The sequence below is a fragment of the Emydura macquarii genome, unplaced genomic scaffold (assembly GCF_026122565.2).
Source record: "Emydura macquarii macquarii isolate MOO-44397 ecotype Brisbane River unplaced genomic scaffold, CSIRO-AGI_Emac_v2 contig_3530, whole genome shotgun sequence".
NCBI lineage: Eukaryota > Metazoa > Chordata > Testudines > Chelidae > Emydura > Emydura macquarii.
Window position 1 is genome coordinate 11,500,006 of NW_027133667.1, and position 17,572 is coordinate 11,517,577.

Here is a 17,572-nt window from a genome sequence, read left to right on the forward strand (position 1 = left end):
TCAGGAACAATTTCATGTGACAAATAGAAAAACAGATCTCTTTAGCAAGATCATTCATTTAGACGGCCCACTTACCATCATATTTCACATTTAAATTCCAGAAAAGCTCAATTTTCAAATGCCGGGGTTATTTATTTAAGGCTCTGACTCCACAGTTTTGTGTTTGGGCAGTAACTGGGTTCCTGATAAGCACAGATAAAACCTAACCATACAATAAGCATTTTACAAAATACTGGTGAAGCCTTGGTCCCCATCTATCCTGCCTTGCCCTTGTCACTTCTCCTAGCACCTCTCCTCCATTTAAGACTTGCCGCTTTTCACCTCTCCTCACCATACATAATGGAGCTTTCTTAACAGTGTTTGGCACAGGTAGGTCCTATCTACCTTGGCAAGGGAAACTACCACTTCTCGAGATAGCTATACTAAAACTCAATCCTTGCTAGAAATGTGTTAACATTATTTCCCAGGCCAGTGTCATGAGGGCCAAAAGGACCAATACACTAGGTTGATGAATGTAAAAAACAATCTGTTCTTCAAAACATTTTTAAAAATTATACGTTAATTTCATGCTCATAAAAAGCCCTGGACTGACAGGTTTGGAGACCAACTCCTCTGTCCACAACACAGGTACAGCGTGGGTAGCTGCAAGACAACCCTCCCTACGTTGTCCTGCTAATGTGATTTAATCCTGGCCTACAGGAGTCTGGGGATGACAGAGGAATTTGGTTTCCATGACCATTCCTTGGTCTCTCCATTCAGACCAGTAAGGGTGTTAACTGTGGCCAGGGCTGGTCTTACGGGTGGGCGACCACCCAGGGCACCGGGGTCAAGGGAGCGCTATGGTCATCCCTGTGCCCCCAGTCAGCCCAAAGCTACTTTAACCACTGAGTGCTGGGCCCAGAGCTGGAATGGGGAAGGGCTGGGGGCACCCAGTGTGCGCTGGGTTCCATTTGCTAGTCCTGGCTGGGCTGGGGAGGGTAGGACTTCCTCTTCCTGTGCCAATCCCAGGGCCAGGTCAGACCCAGGAACCTCCCCCAGCTCAGGAATCTCTGCACGTCCCCACCCTGCCGAGGGCGCCATTTTCCATAAGGCCGGCCCTGACTGTAGCATCAGTCTGTGTGCTATGTGGTGGGAACCAGAGTGAGATTCCTCACTTTTTCCCCCCACACATGACACCAAACAGCCAGCAAATGGCAATGATCTTTTGTCATTACTGAGCCTGGCTAGCCTGAATTGGAAAAATCAATACCTTTAAATTTGCCTGCACAATGGTGTCTCTCTAATGAGTTGTATGTGTGAATTGACTCTCACCTTGGCAGGTACAAAACTATGTTGGGGGAATTATCCTCACGAAAACTTTCTTTCAGGGCTAGAAGAATCTGCATCCAACTGTTCTCTGTTACTGACATCCATGAAATACTTTAGATGTCAAAACTGGGAGCTGGACTAAGAACACCTCTGAACTTAAATCTCTCATAGGAGAAGGAACAATTTTAGAGTTATCAAAATACATCTTCTCAATTACCCATGACTCAGAAGAGTTCCTGAAGACTGTTTTGTAGCTCAATTCATCTAAAAACTCCCTGAGTGCCTGGACCATGTATTTTTTTCTCCTTCTGTTTAACAATTTAGCTCATATCTACTGCCCCAGGTAATGCACTGTTGGAAGGACAACACCCCACACTGGTTTTCTCCTTTCTCTGCTGTGAGATGCTGTTTCACAAACCCAAAGGAAGCAGCAGACATGACCAAGCAGGAATGACAAAAGTACAGTAGAAAAGATGAAGGTGGCAGCAGAATCCCTAAGTTAAACCCCACCGTCAGCCTCAGCGCATCTCTTCTGCCTGAGCCCTATGGGATGAGAGCAGAGCTGGTTTCCCTGAGAAGTGCTGAGCACGTACACCTCCCAATGATGTCAAATGGACGCACCTCAGGCCAAGTGGGATCAGGTGCTGATGAGGGATGAGGTGCTGCCTTGTAGCCAAGGAATTAGATTTGCACCTTGCTGGCTCACCAGAGTGGTTTGGCAGTCAGCACACAGCAGTGCTGCACAGGAGAGACAGGTCTGAGGCTAACTCTCAGGGTTTTGTACATTGCTGTGGTGACAGTTGGCCTCACCAATTGAGGAAAGAGGAAGTGAGTGATACTTTTACATTTCTTAGGCCACCCACAAAAACTTTCTTTTAGAAGCCAGACTAAAGGCATTAGTTTAATATTGAAGCCTGAGATAAAACCAATCTGACTTAGACCAGTAAAAAATCCTTTGTACTGGATCATGGGAGGTAGCCTCTTTCTTTCATTCATCTGAAATACTTCCCTTCTCAGGGCGGCTTACGGTTGCCATCTACATGACATGGGACCAACCCAGTTTCAACTGGTTTGAGCCATGTTCTATAAGACTAACATAGTGGGTCTTTAAAGGGACACTGTCAATTTGAATTTTTTGAAACATTCATTTAAAAAACCAACAAGGTTCTGGTGCAGCAAGCTTTAAACAGGAAATACGGAGTTAGACAAATATTAGTCAGGGTTTTTCTATGCTTCCCTGCTGGTTGATCTTTAGAAGAATCTTTTCAACAAGGAAGAGGGGATAAGCACAACATCATTAACCAGTCCTCTTTCCTCTCCCCTCCCTTCCTCTAGAGGGCCGAACAGGAATTTTTCTAAAATTGCAGTTCTAGGCTATTGCGGGCCATGCCAGGTCTGGGCACCTGAACTGAGAGCAGGGAGCCTGTCTCTTCAGTGACCTCCCTCCTGTTCGGCCCAGGCAACATGGAAGAGGAAAATGTATGCCCTTTATTCAGCCCCCTTGTGCATATGCATTATGATAGTCTTTAATTACATGATCTCATATTTTTTCCACATGACCCCGGCCTCATTCAGTGCACAGGATAGAACTGCTCTGAGGATGAATCAGGGTGCATAGTAAAGGAAACTTTGTCTCTAAGACCCTACCTCATTTGTTGGAGGAGTAGGAAGGTGTGTAGTGAATGAGACAGGATTACCAGAAGAAAAAGGATGGTTTCATGGTTAAGGCAGTTGAATGCAGCCCTGGAGAACTGGATTCTATACTTGCTTCTGCCACAGAGTTCCCTCTGATGCTAGGCAAGTTACATAAACCAAACTTTTCACAGATGATCGCTAATGTTATCTTCCTCATTTTCTGGGTGCCCATCTTGAGACTCTGTGGTCTGATCTGCAGAAGTGCTGAGCACTCCCAGCTGCAGTTGATATCAATGGGAGCTGTGGTTTGGTATATGATGCTAAGTATTCTGAAAAATCAAATCCTATGAATCTCATACTGGGCATCCAAATTAGTAGAAACTTTTGACTTTAATCTCTTTGTGCCTCATCTTCCCATCTGTGAAATGGAGAAAATAATCTTTCTTTTCATTGGGGTGCTGTGAAGATGAATTCACTAATGTTTGTGAAGACTCAGACACTATAGTGATGAGTGGCACAGAAAGACCCATGAGGAAATGTCTTCAGAGAGGGGTTTGAATGGTGTGCAGTAAATAAGGCCTGGGGCGACACACTGAACACTGAGGAAAAAACATAATATTGAATAGCTGCTCTTTAAGCGAGCACCATCCATTGTGCACTGAATGAGGCAGGGATCCTGTGGGGGAAAAGCACATGAGAGCATGTAATTAAAGACTGTATCAGAATGCTTTCACACAAAGGGAACAAATTAAGATCACCTGTGTAATCTTCATTCTGGCATTTCCTAACTTTTAAATGCTTGATTTTGCAACCTGAATAATGTTCTTTTAACATTGTTTTTGGGGTGCAATATAATATACACATAACAACTGCCCAGCACTAAAATGCAGCATTTGTTTAACAGTGACAAAACACAACATTTTAGAATGGGAAGTGAGGAATACGACATCTAAATAAAAGTACAGGGGCAATTTAGGGCAGTAAATGTAATTGCACAAATTGGAATGCAACCAGGGTGTCCAGGTTAGCATTGCTACTTTTGTGAAAGTTGCTGTGGAATCTGTAATGACTCACTGCAGTGCAACTCTCCGGTATCACAGTATACAAACAAAACTTAATAATGGGCCTTAATTATTCAAGAGGGTTTAAAGTTCAATTTGAGAAATTATTTTTATACTTTTGATTATCTCAGTTGGTCAGCATTCTATGGATAGGGTAGCTTCTGCAGTCTGGTCTGACCCTGACTGGTTCCATGGACAGACACTGACTGCCACTAGTGTAATCATCAATCCAAACAGGAGTACTAGCCATTCATAATGCTAGGCAGGGCAATAGTGGGCAAACTGCTGCACCTATATGGAGCCCCAACAACTTCAGTCTCACTCGACACAGGTACAGCAGTCGGCCCAGGCATGTCAATTGCAGGACTGAGGCTTAAATTCACCATTAAACTGGAACAAAGAAGGAGATGATTTTCTTTCCTTAGCTTCAATACTATGCATTCATTTCTGGCCTAAGTGCTCTGGCAGTCCCAAAAGCAAATGTAAAACAAATTACAGAGGAAACAAAAACAGAACTAAAAAGGCACATAATCTGGTAGGGTGTACTGGGTAATTTTTTTGAAGGGATACTGCCAGATACTGTACTTTTCCCCCAAATTTAAGGTGTATTTTAAAAAAGCTTTTCAACATCTAATATGAAGAGAAACATCTCATGATTTAAAAACATTAAAAAAACCAACAATTGACTAATGTAAAATTCCCAGGAGTGTCGGAAATCCAAACACAACAGAACTGTGCTAGTGACTGAGCACCACACAAAGTAAAACTGACTACAAACGGGCGGCCCAGTCTAGTGTGACTGTCCAACGTGAGAGAAATGCAAAAAGTCAATGACCACAAATTGTGTAAAGTAAAGTAAATTAGGCTTTTAGTTTTAATAATTTGAGATTATTTGCAGCACTAGGTAGGATTTCATTTTTAAAATGACTGTCCCCCTTAAAAAGCAAAAATCTTATTTCTTTTCATTTTATTTTGTTTAGCTATCAGTAGTGATTTTGATGGGACTGCTGTCTCCAAGGAGGCATTGATTAGGATAAGAAGGAGGGGAAGGTATCATGGAGATAGCATTAGCCAGGGATAAGGATCTATTAAGTGTAACTCAGCATCAACCCTTTTACAGCTCCTACTGTCTGTGCACATGAGGGTACAGGGCACAACTGAACAATCTTGCCTTCAAAAGTCTCAGTATACAACAACAAAGCCTAGAGAGACTGATACAGTAAGTAAATGAAGAAGGGACTGCCACATGAAAATGATCACAGACAATTTGGACAGCAAGCTAGGGCCAGTAAAAGAAAAAGCCTGTATTCTGTCACTTGAATGTAGGTGGGTATTTTTTGTCCAAAATGATAGTGCATCAGGGTGGACTGGAATTATTCACAGCAGCCAGATGAGATTACAGTGTGGTGCATTGATGGTCATGGTGGAAGTCTTGGGGAATGGCAGAAGAAGGAAATGACAGTTTAAAAAAATAAACTGCTCTTACAGGGCCTGATCCAAAGCCCCTTGCAGTCAATGGAAAGACTGCCATGGACTTCTATCAGGACCAGAGTGTGTGTGTGTACATGGAAGTCACTCCTTTCCAGTTCGGGGAATTGGTCCTAATGCTCTCCCTACCTATAAATATACACTTTGGGCTTAACAACTTTATATTCTGAATGAGAAATGAGGGCCAGAGAAGAGAAGGCGAGCCAGCAGTTAGCTTCTCTTGGCTCTACCTAAGGAGTGCTGATTGCTTGCGGGTAGCTAGTAGAGTTTGGTATTTCTTGCTTTTGATTCCCATCTTTTTCATTCATTTTATGCTGACTTTTGATCCTAGTGGAATGTGGCGGGAGAGAATGTTTCTGGGAAGCCAGACAACGAAATGGGCTTCATTACCAAGAGCAAAGGTGGCTGTAATTTAGGAGTTAAAAATTAAATTTAGAACCAAAATTCAGCCATGTACAACCCCAAAGGAGGATCCCTTACAAATGGTGTGTGGACTGCGACAGGGTCTCCTCTCTTTGAGCTGGAAAAGGGATTCTGCGATAGCCAATCAGTTATGTGCAAGGTTCGTTTCTTCTTGTTGTTTGTGAGCCAAGGATGGGAGAAATAGGTGAAGGGAAGGTTGGGGAGGGGTGTCAGCAGGGTTAGTCTCAGTAAGAGGTTCTGCTATACATACCACCCAGGTGCAAGTCGATGAGGTCACTGTAATAAGACTCTCCCCAATAGTCTACAACAAGGAATGGGTGAAGAGAGAGTTATTGGATCAGATATCCACCCCGAGCCCCACCAAATCAAAGCAATATATGTGAAAGAGAAAGACACACACACACACAAGAGAGACAGAAGGTGAGAGAAAGAAACAAAGAAACAACAAGAAATCATGCAGCTATATAAATATATATGCACATATACATATACTGGAGGAGATGGGGAGACAGAATAATAATTCCCAGCAGGCAGGCAGGCAGGCAGGCATTGGCTTCCAGAGGGAGGGGGCACAAGGTCTGTACAGAGACACTTCAGCTAGTTCCGTTTGCACCAGTACCTGACACCAACCTGTTTCCTGTTCTTCCTAAGAAAGGAAGGGCTATGCTTGTTGCCTCCATGTTGAAAAATGTGTCATAAGAAAGCATCGTAGTTTCTCAGGGAAGCTGCAGGAGAGGTATAAGGATTGATTTCTTGGGGGTGAGGGTGAGACAAGACTGTGCGTACAGCACGTGAGCAGAGGGCACCATGTGCTGGCATAACTGAGAGCACATGAGGATGTGCACTAGGAAGACAAGTGTATATTTCTGCCAGTGTGAAGGGTGTGCTGGGGAAGGAGAATGTCTGTTGGTGTGGAGCTGAGGTGTGTGCTTGGGAAGGAAAGAGCTTGTGTGGTTGTGCAGGTGTGTGATAATGGACACAGTTTGTGTATTTGCACACCTGATAGAGAAGGGTTAGCCAGCAAGTCTGGTACTACACTGTGGTTCTTTGGGCAAGAGGCACATGGGGGCAGTTCTTTCTGTGTGACTGAGTACACTATTTCCCAAAGCACATGGTTTAGCTCATGAAGACCAGATACTCTTAGTAAAGCTCCGGTGGTCTAACAGCAGCAGACATATTTTCCTTAACTTTTAAAATTGGCTGCCCAAGATCTCTTTAAAGGGTGAGAAGAAACATCCAAGATGACAAAGCCCTCATTACTCACTTAGTTTATTGTCTATGTTGGCTAATTATTAAACACTAGTGATCACAGCTAAAAGTGTGTTTCACTAGCCAATGGCCTTTTTTTTTTTTTTTTTTTTTAAACAAAGTTTCAATAAACTAATATCAATCCCATACCGAACACCATTTCCCAAGGGGCACCGGAGGGAATAGGAGAACTGAATCTTCTTTGAGACTATCCTGCTGCACCTGAGAGAGAAGGGGGGGGCCCCACACTGGTGCAAAAAAGATTTCAAAAGACTGAGCTCCTGAACTTTTCACCTGGGATGGAGGCCACATTTCAGAATGTTCAAAGATGTCTTTTCTAAGACTTGAAATTTAGTCTGTGCAACTGCCAGTGGGAGAGATTGTCAAAGAAAGACAGAGAGACTAATAAGGAAACTAAGTAGTCATGGCGGGAGCACTTATGGACTAGAAATTAAGAATAAAAAAAATCAGTGTAGGAATAAATGTTCCACTTTCAACATGGCAAGAAATTAATAGTGAGGTATTCCCAAGTTCTGTACTCGGACTGGTGGGGTTCATGTATTTATCAGTGATCTGGAAAAGAAGGTGAACAATGAGGTGGAAATATTTGCAGCTAAAATTATTTAGGTTTTCGTCAAAACCAAAGTAGACAAGGGGACTTCAAAGGGATGTAACCAAGCTAGATGATTGGACCACAGTATGGTACATGAAATTCAATGTTGACAAATATCAGATAATGCAAACTGGAAGAAATGATTTGAAAAAAAAAATCATACACACTGCTGGGTTCTAAATTAATTATAACTTCTCAGGAAGAGGGCTGGACATCATTGTGAACAGTTCAATGAAGACATCTACTCGGTGACAGTTGATACAGCAAACAGTGTTAAGATGCATATAGCATAGATGGAAAACAGAAGTGAAACTATTTTAATGCCATGATATAAACAAATCATAAATCCTCATCTACAATGCTGGTTTTAGCTCTCATCACCCCATCTCAAAAAAGATACTGCAGAAATAGAATCAGTCCAGAAGTGGGTGAGGAGAATTATTAAAGGCAGGGAGAGACTCCCATCGGAGGAGAGATTTAAAATATTTTGAGACAGGAAATGAATAAGAAGGGATTTGACAGAGGTAATGGGTGGTGCACAGATGTTCAGATGTTCTTGTTTATTCTTTTTCATAATATAAGGGAAAAGGGGGGCATTTAAAGGAAATTTGAAAGGCAACAAATTTAAAACTGGTAAAGGAACTATTTTTACAATACATAATTAGCTGGTGGAACTCACTGCCATAAACAATATAAATGCACAAAATGTAGCTGGTTAATAATGGAAAGTTTGAGGAATAAATGGATACTGCCCATACGTCTATCATCATCATCCAGAAGTGGCTAATCATTTTGTCCACTTTACTTGCGTGGTTCCTCTTACCATTTGTTTGGTAGACTTTGTTCCTTCCTTTATGTCTGTACAGCGTCTAGCACATTGTAGGAACTACTAGAAATTAATTACTATTATTATTATTTAATAGGAATATAAAGCTTCATGGTTTATGGCAAAAGTCATGATGATGAAAGTTAAGGAGAAATTTCTGCTATGGACAGGTGATTATACAGTTATACATTACAGAGATTCTAACACCTTTCCCTGAAGTATCTGGTATCAGCTACTCTTCAAGAAAGGATGCTAGACTAGATGGACTATTGGTCTGATCCTATATAGTAATTCCTATGTACCTCAGCCCTCTGTGTCTGCCAGGTGTGTAAAAAAGATGTATTTTTCCCACCTTAAATATGGTTAGGGCATTCCTTGCCTCTGTACAACTTGTGAAACAGGGAGAGACCATTTTCAGGTCTGATACAAGCACTGTACACATTCACCTCTCCTTTTGATCCCTCTTGCTTATAGGATTTCACTAAGGGAAAGCCTGAACATTGTTGACCAAGGACGAAAAGGCGTGATTCAAAGCCATAAAGCACAGTGGAATTTGCAGTGATTTCATACATAGAGATCACTGCTGAGTCAGTATCTGCAGCAATGCAATGGTCTGCTGCAGGGACAAGGGTAGGAGGAGATGTATGTAGATTTCCTGGATGACCCAAGGATGGAGGAGATAGAAGTTGATGACACTACTGAGGGAGGGGTAAAGTAAGAGTTTTAAAAGGAAGGGAAATACAGTGGCTCCTGTGTGAAGATAAGTAAAACACCCACATTGGGTGATTGAGGAAGTGGGGGACACAGGTCACATTCTAGCTTGCGTTTCAGCCAGCGCAGGTTGGATTACGACACTTTTTGGAACAAAGTGTTCCCTGTTTATCCTCTGCGAGGCTTGGAAGAGTTCAGGCTGCAGAGTCCTTTATGATGGGTTTAAGCTTCTGTAAATGTAACTTGTACAACCTTTTGGTGGAAATGTGTTGTTGTCAGGCTCAGAGCAGCTCCCAGAAATTTGCTGGAGCAGGAGATTCTCGCAGTAGCACCAAGAGAGATGCATGTTCTCATATTCCTGCTTTAAAAAAAATGGTCACAAACACACTAGCCCATGCAGGGCTGGCGTTAGGTTTCTGTCAGTTTCAATGACAAGTAAAATAGGCAAGACCCCAATTCAGCTCTCTCCCCCCTCACCCGAAACTGGATACCCACAACCCCCACACCATCACTTCTTGCCTGCCTATGACATTCCCTAGATTGTGGAGAAGAACACACTTCCATTTGTAAGGCTCCACAGCCCCTGGTGACACTCCACACATGGATGTCACCAGCAGGTGAATGAGGAAGAAGGGATTTAAGACAACAGGGGAACAAGCTAAAAAAATAACCAGACAAGAGAGCAAGAGAGTGCTATTAATTGTGCAGTAACTGGAGGGCCTGGGGTCTGCGTGTGGTGCCATGCATGAATTCATAGACAATATAGAGAGGTGCCACTGCAGATGTGTTATTGCATCAGATTATTCTGTGACCCACATATCAGAAATCAGTCAATCAGAACAAAACATCAGAGATGATCAAGCCTGTCCTCCAGTGCTGACCACACAATTGCAGCAAAACCGTTTGTTTTGATAAGACACTGTTAATCGTCCTGCCTCTACAGGCATTTTTCTCTGCAGTGGGTAGATGAAGGTCACTTGCCAAAATTATCTAGGCATCTCTCACTTAATAATTTAAGCTATTGCAGGGGACTCGAGCACTGTGCATTGTGGTCCCCCTGATTCTCTTCCTATGGCACATAATAATTTAGTATCCTGTAGATCTTATTTACTTTCGTCTAATTCAGTTGTTGGGTTTAGCGTGTGGTGTTGGTGGCCTGTGATATCCAGGGGGTCAGAATAGATGATCGAGTGGTTCCTTCTGGCCTTAAATTCTCTGACACTGACTTTCAGAAAGCCAAACTGAGGGTTAAACACAACAAAGTGAGATGGCTGAGTTGTAACCAATGAAAACCACACCAGACTTTCCTCTCAATGAATTTTCATCACCCAGTCCAGTGCAGTCCTTCAAGAAACATCCGAGCAGCACGCTGTACCATCTTTCCAACAGCTGTCCCATTATTACTATTTATATTCTCCGACCTCGGTGCACCTTGCAGAACAGTGCACAATCTGGGCCTGCCAGGCACACACATCTTGCATATGCCTGTGGCGTGTTGTTTCCTGGACCAATAATTTTATCATTTGGGATTATTTTTTCTGGATTATGATAATATGTGGGGAAGGCAGGAGAGCAGAAAAATGCCATTTGGAACAAAAGGTTTTCTGCTCAGATATTTTTCTAGCCTCACTCAGTACTCATTTCATTAGCTACAAAAGGGATGTCCCACATTCCATTAATAGTGTAACACAGTGAAACTTTTTGGCACATGCATTTTTGCTCTATGCAACTTGGTGAGAGGTTATTGGTGTCTGGCCGGTGCAGTGAGGGGAAGGTACTTGCTGGGGCAGTTCTGTGATGGTCCCTTGTGTGGATACTAACTTTGATTATCCAATACAATGCAGGAAAAACATACATCATTTCACAGTTAGTTTCTTATCCTGCAAACTGGGCTCTCCTTGCTGGGGCAATGTTATTGCCCAAGTAAATCCCAGCTGGGTAACCCCTGTGCAATTTCTCTTCAATGTAACTAATATTCAAAAAAATAACTTTTGTTCAACTAATACATAATAATATAAATACCTAGCTCTTATACAATAGCTTTTAATGAATAGTGGGTAAGCATTTCCTGAGCTCCAAGCAAAGACAAACTGCTCTGGAGACTTCTGTCATGAGAGAAGCCCCAGAGTTAGAAAAACCTCAGGGATAACAGAGATTCAAAATTCTGCTGGGAAAGGGGAAGGAATTCATTATTTGAGTCCAGGTTAAACTATTCCACTTTCAGTTTAGAGGGGACCCCCTCATCCTAAACTCCAAATTGTTATGGACTATTGCATGGGCATTTAGTCAGCAAACATTAAAAACAAAACAAATATTGTACAGTACCTGCTTCCCCTCTAAGGGCCTTCTCCACTGCAACCCCCCTCTCCTCCAGCTGCCTCTGCTTCTCTTCTACCTGCTCCAGCTGCCGCTGGATGATCTGTTCAAGAAGGAGAGAGAAGAACATCATCATCAGGAACTGTTCTTGTATTCCAGATTATCCACCCAGCCCCAAGTGACTGCTCCCCTTTCTCCCAGCAATTCCAAAAAGCTGCTCTTCATGCAGGGCTTCAGAGGCAGGTGTCAGGAGAGAGGTGTGTCTTTTGCCCTAGTTTTGCAAGCAATCCCATGATGTTCTATTTTCTGCCTCAGACTCCCAAGACAAGCGGTGGTACTGTTTGGTTAGGTGGGCCCTTTTCTGAGGGAGAGAACACAACTGGCTAACAGGTTTCATGCAACTCCCACCACACCCTGAAAAGGACATTCAACAACCATTCTAAAGGCCTCTCTGACAATAAAAAGCCATTCCATTAACAGTTAATGGAGCAAAATCCCACTGTAACATCCATGGCTTATACAATCATCACTGGCATAGCTGCATCGCATGTTATTTCAGGAGATCAGTTATTCCATTCAATTAACAATGCTTTTTGCTCAACAGTAATAGTTCGGACTATAGCGGTATTTCCCTGCTCTGCACTATCATGAAAGCTTCAAGCAACTCCTGGCATGTTTGTGATGTGGCACCCAATGTGACAAAGTCAGTAGGAAGAGCAACAATCCTGTTGAAATACAGGAGAGTAATCAAGAAAATCTGGATATACAGTCTCCTCTTGCACATCCTGCTAAGTGTCAGTATAACATGGTTTTCCGGGACAGCAGAGCATATTTCCTGCCAGTGCGAGAAGATACTACACGAGGTACTACCTGGGCTCTGTGTAACCTCTTTAGTTCCTCCTGCTTGGCTTGTCGCCGGGCAGCTTTCTGCACTCGCCTGGTCAGTTTGGCACTCAGCTCCTCCTCAGTGTAGGCTCTCTGCAGAAAGGAAAAAAAAAGAGCAGATGTCACACACAGTGAAGAGGCATGCAAGGGAAGGGAGGCACCTCTCTCTCCATGCGATGTGATCCTTCATTCCCAGAACTTTGCCACACAATCCAGCTGTTCCATCTGCACAGGTGTTTATAGCGCAGCAAGTGACGCTGTCAGGATCAACACAGCATGAAGGAGTGTGTGGGCTCAACTGCAAAGCTGTGATCTTATACAGCATCCCAGTCCTGGCTCTAGCTGTTGTACAATATCCTAGACCCAGTCTAAACACAAAAATTGCACCCATTTAATTAATTGGTACAACGTTCTTGTGTGGACACTCTGAAATCAATTTAAGAGTGTGTTGGTATGGAGGTTGCACTGACTTAATTTAGAAACAAATGAAGGGCTTCTCACCAGGGGAAAGTCATACCAACATAATTATACTGTTTTAGATTAACATCTTAATTTATATCAGTATCTCCCACATGTGGACTTTCTTATTCCAGTATAAGAGTGCCTTTTTCAGTTTATCTTACGTTGCTTTGGAAGAGATTTAAGCTAAATAGAAAAAAGTCACTCTATTTGGAATAAGTGTCTACCTAGAGGAGTTATACTGATATAACTATATCAGTTTAACTATATAACTGGTAAAACCTTCCTATGTAGACAAGTCCATAATTAAATCAGTGTAATTTCTGTGTACATAGATAAGATCTAACCATAAGAGTGGAGGGAAGGAACTGTCATAACAACTACCATCAGAACTAGCCAGTGGAAAAAAACCCCCATAAGAAATCAGGTAAACAAAAACAAACAAACAAACAAACAAAAAAAAGGCCATAGCTACAGGGGAAGAAGGTGCTTTTTTCAGCCAAGTTAACTCAGTTGAGTTAGCTTAACATGATAGGAAAGCCCTCTTAATACCAGTGTAGACACAGTTTAGCAACTTTTCAGTCATTTCAGACCAGTATTACCTCTGGGTTGTAGCTGAGGTGACCTTAAAGCTTATGTGACTTTAAAGATGTTAACGTGATCTCACAATTATGTCAAGCTAACCTGACTGAGTTCACTTGACTGAAAACAGCGCCTTTCCTCGTTATATACACATATCCACAATCTAAGGGACAACTGGAAAGAGACACCTGCCTCTCCATAATCAAACCCAGTCATGGACAGATCCCCTTCTACTGTGCAGCTCAGTTTAAGGGGCAAAATATTGGGAAAGGGAGACCTGAATTTCTTTTTTTTAAATCTAGTTATCATCACTATTCTTTTGTAAGTCCCAACTGAGCAGCCCATCTCTATAACATTGTTTTTGACAACCAACATCTGGGACACTTTAGTGGGATCTTCAGTGGAGTTTTAAAGCCAAAGGGCAGCAGTTCTATCCCAAGCTTCTGACATGGGGAATTACATGGAGGCAAAATGGTATCATCCAAGGAAAGGAGTTAATGCTTTGCTTCTTCATTCTTCTGCACATAATGCTATCCCAGTTAGATGGCAAAACAATTGAGGGGTGGGGGCTTCAAATCCCATCAGACACTCCTGTGACACAGGCTAAATTTGGGGCAGGGATGGTGTTTAGGAAACAGAGATATTCCCATTCTGGAAAAATTCATGCAAATTCTGCCCTTTGATTTCAACCTGGGATAGAATTTCATTAAGATTTCAGGGTGTGTCCAAGTGTTTCAAAAGACCCTGGAAACTAACACATGACCATTTACTCTTTTTCAGATGGTGAGGGTTGTTTATTTAAAACACGCCTATATAGAACACTTTCTGCCTAACACATCAGCCTGTTAGGAGGCAAAGAGTTCTCAAGGCCTCTGCAGCACGAGACTGTCCTGAAGAGTGATTAACAGTCCTCCTTTCGGACCCTGAGGTGCACTGATCATTGCATGCAGTCTAACAAGTCAGAAAAGTTTGGGGATCGACGCATTTTCTGTAGATGATCTTGAGGAAGATTCTGCTGCCAGTGTTTGCTAACATCTCATTCATGCACAGTCAGGGGTGGTGATGTTAGTGCAGAGGTGGTGGGAGGGCTGGGAGTAAGGTATGGATCCGATGGGTTAATAAATGGGCATGCATGCAACAATGGTCAGCTAATGGCAATGGAGACACTACCTTTGACGAGTATGATCTCTTGAATGCCAAGGCGTGGGGTACATAAATCGACTTTAAAAGGGGAATGGTAAAGGAAGAAAAATAAAAACACACAAAATGGAGCAAAATCAGTTCAACATTGAAAACAAATGCACAGTAATAAAAACAAAGCTGTTTTTAAATGCAACATAAAACTGCACAAATGGTGAACTTGGCACAGCCTGATTATGCACAATGGAAGCTCTGCACTCAAAAATCCATTTACCAGCACTCTCCTGAAGGCAATTCCCACTGAGGAACCTCTTGGGAAAATCAGTCAAGCAGGAAATCCCCTTTTCTATTTCAGGAGGTTTCTGCCACCCCAGCAGATTATGGATTTAACATGTGCTCTGGCAATAAGTATATGTAGGTATGTGGACAAACAACATTTTGGTTCAAGCTTTGGAACAATGTTTGGATTGGTTCTGTTTTGATCTGATCCAGTTCAGCCAATCACATATGGCTTCTTAAAAAATTCCACACACATATTATTGTGTTAATTTTGAAAGAAAGATTTGGCTTGTGAGAACCCTAGATTCACCCAGCCCATCTGATATTTCTCATCAGGAATACAAAACTTTCAACAGATCTATCAAAAAATAAGACTGGCTGATATGTATGCATCATAGATTTATAATCCCCAACACCAAAGGCTTTCACTAAGCTGTTATTTGTATTACAGCAGAAGCTGGGAACCCCAATCCGGGACAGGGACTCGACCGCTCTAGACACTGTACAGATGTATAACTAAGACAAACAGTCCATTCTAGATATTTATGAATCTATTGGAGAAGAAGCCTTTTCAGTTATCTCACTACGCTGCACTTTATTTAGTCTGATATCTTGTCCATGGGTTTAACTTTGCCACATAGCCTAAAGCCTAGGTCCTGGTGGGACTCACTCTGGTGTCTGCTTGTTCAACATGCGGAGCAGCAGCAAGAGCATGTGTTGACTCAGTCGCATTTCCTTCCTCATCTACTTTCTGCTCCACAATGTCTATCTAAGTCTTAAATATGGCCCTTACTTAACAGTTAAAAATAAGCTCTACCAAGTTCGACCACCATGGCCCCGCTCATTACTTTCTAACCTGCAGAAGCACCACCCTGGGCTCTGAGCATGTTGCTCCCCACAAGCTAACAAAGACTCAGATATGCTACCTAAATGGGACTCCCTGAAGTGGAGATGTTCTTCACTGTGCCAGTACTGACCCAGTGCTGCTGCGTGGTGCTGGAAGTGCTCTGCTACTGGAGGGAGCCAGCAGCGGCTCAGCAAGGAACTGAACTGTGGGTCAGTCATAGCTGAACACTCTACTCTGGCTCTTCAGTCTTGTAATTTCAACTCAGGAAAAAAAGTCACTGGCTTACCGATCCAAGAGTTGCATTTTAAGGCTATGTCTACCCAGCAGCTGGGGGAGTGCTTCCTCGGAGACAGACATGCTAGCTGTGCTCGAGGTAGACAGGTACACACTACCGCTGCTCAAACTAGCACACTAAAAACAGCAATGGGCTTGCAGTACCACAAGTGACAGCTCAGGCTAGACGGGGCAAACAGGGGGTTGGGTGGGATTGCTCCTGAGCCACCTCCGCCACATTGCTATATTTAGCCTGCTAACTCGAGCAGAGCTAGTGTGTGTCCGTATAGCCATGCTGGGAAACATGATCCCAGCTGCTGCGTAGACATACCCTTAGCTCCATTACACTCTTAAAGGGAGGTAATTGTACTGCCCAGTGTTTATAAGCAAAGCGAATTTCCATTGTGCAATGAGGTACAGAGAGCACTGTGACTCCCTGGGCAAAGTGCCAGTGTTCAGCATTTTTGCAGAACATTCATTTAACTAAAACAATCATGAATGAAAAGCTGAGAAACAATTTGAACATGTGTGCACACTTCAGTAGTCAGCAAACTATCTGCAGCACGAAACAGGTAACTCTGATCACCACACCACATCCTGTACATTCATATTCTCTCTCTCACACACTCACACTCACACACACACACACACACAACCTACCGGGAACTATATTAACATTTTTTACATGAAGCTTTTGTTGAAAGGCAACACACTAAGCCACACAAAGTTAATTTACTGCTGATTGCTAATACTATAATGGGCAGGCTACACAGGCCAAGCAAGTTCAATACAACCACCACAAAAGCAACCTCAGCTGGATTTTAATCTCGAAAGGGTTCAGATAAAAGCTCTGTGGCATAGAAGAAGCCACTTTTCTCCCACAATGGAGGAAATAAGCAGCTGACTTAATCTGTAGTTAAAAGGCACAAACCCCAAAATCATGCTCCCAATTACTGTTCCTGGAAAGCGTAGGCAGGCACTGAGCAAAGAAGAGATGTTTAAGTGTCACTCCACCAGCAACAAATGGAGAACGTTAGACATGAAAACCATATCCTGGAAATCTTACTGCTTATGTAAAATAATGAGAAAATTTAGAGGAAGAACAATTTTTTTGGTTAGGTGCCAGGAAGAATTCCAGGCCATCTCTAGCATCACCAGGCCCTGGAATATTCAGTGACCGCCATCTCTTTTGCAAAAGCCAATTTATATCAAAGTTGCTCACCATGGAGGTACCAGAGAAAAAGAGTGAGTGATAGGGTACCCCCAACTTTGAGAGCAGTCATGGTGCTTATTGAAGTCCTGCTTCCACCTGCCAGGAGTCACAAGCTGGACAGGAATGACAGCATCACAGCTCTTATCTGAACTCCCCTATATTGCAACTTTTTCTGTTTCCCCAGGTACCTCCTCCTTCTGCATCTGAGATGCAATGCGGAACTTGTCATGAAACTCCTTGAGGGCAAGCAAAGGAGGAACAGAAG

At 42.8% G+C, this 17,572-nt stretch overlaps 1 protein-coding gene across 11 annotated transcripts in view; it reads right to left on the reverse strand.

Moving 5' to 3' along the window:
* MICAL3 (microtubule associated monooxygenase, calponin and LIM domain containing 3) overlaps window positions 1-17,572 on the reverse strand; it is a 252,360-nt gene that overhangs the window by 16,902 nt on the left and 217,886 nt on the right. For 9 of the 11 annotated variants that reach the window (XM_067536313.1, XM_067536323.1, XM_067536319.1 and 6 more), the window contains 4 exons: window positions 14,726-14,776; window positions 12,500-12,607; window positions 11,639-11,732; window positions 6,166-6,216 (listed from right to left, as the gene is read on the reverse strand). In XM_067536313.1, coding sequence (XP_067392414.1) covers window positions 6,166-6,216; window positions 11,639-11,732; window positions 12,500-12,607; window positions 14,726-14,776 — 304 coding nt within the window. The remainder of the gene's footprint in view (window positions 1-6,165; window positions 6,217-11,638; window positions 11,733-12,499; window positions 12,608-14,725; window positions 14,777-17,572) is intronic. The other 2 variants (XM_067536316.1, XM_067536315.1) reach the window with 2 other exon arrangements.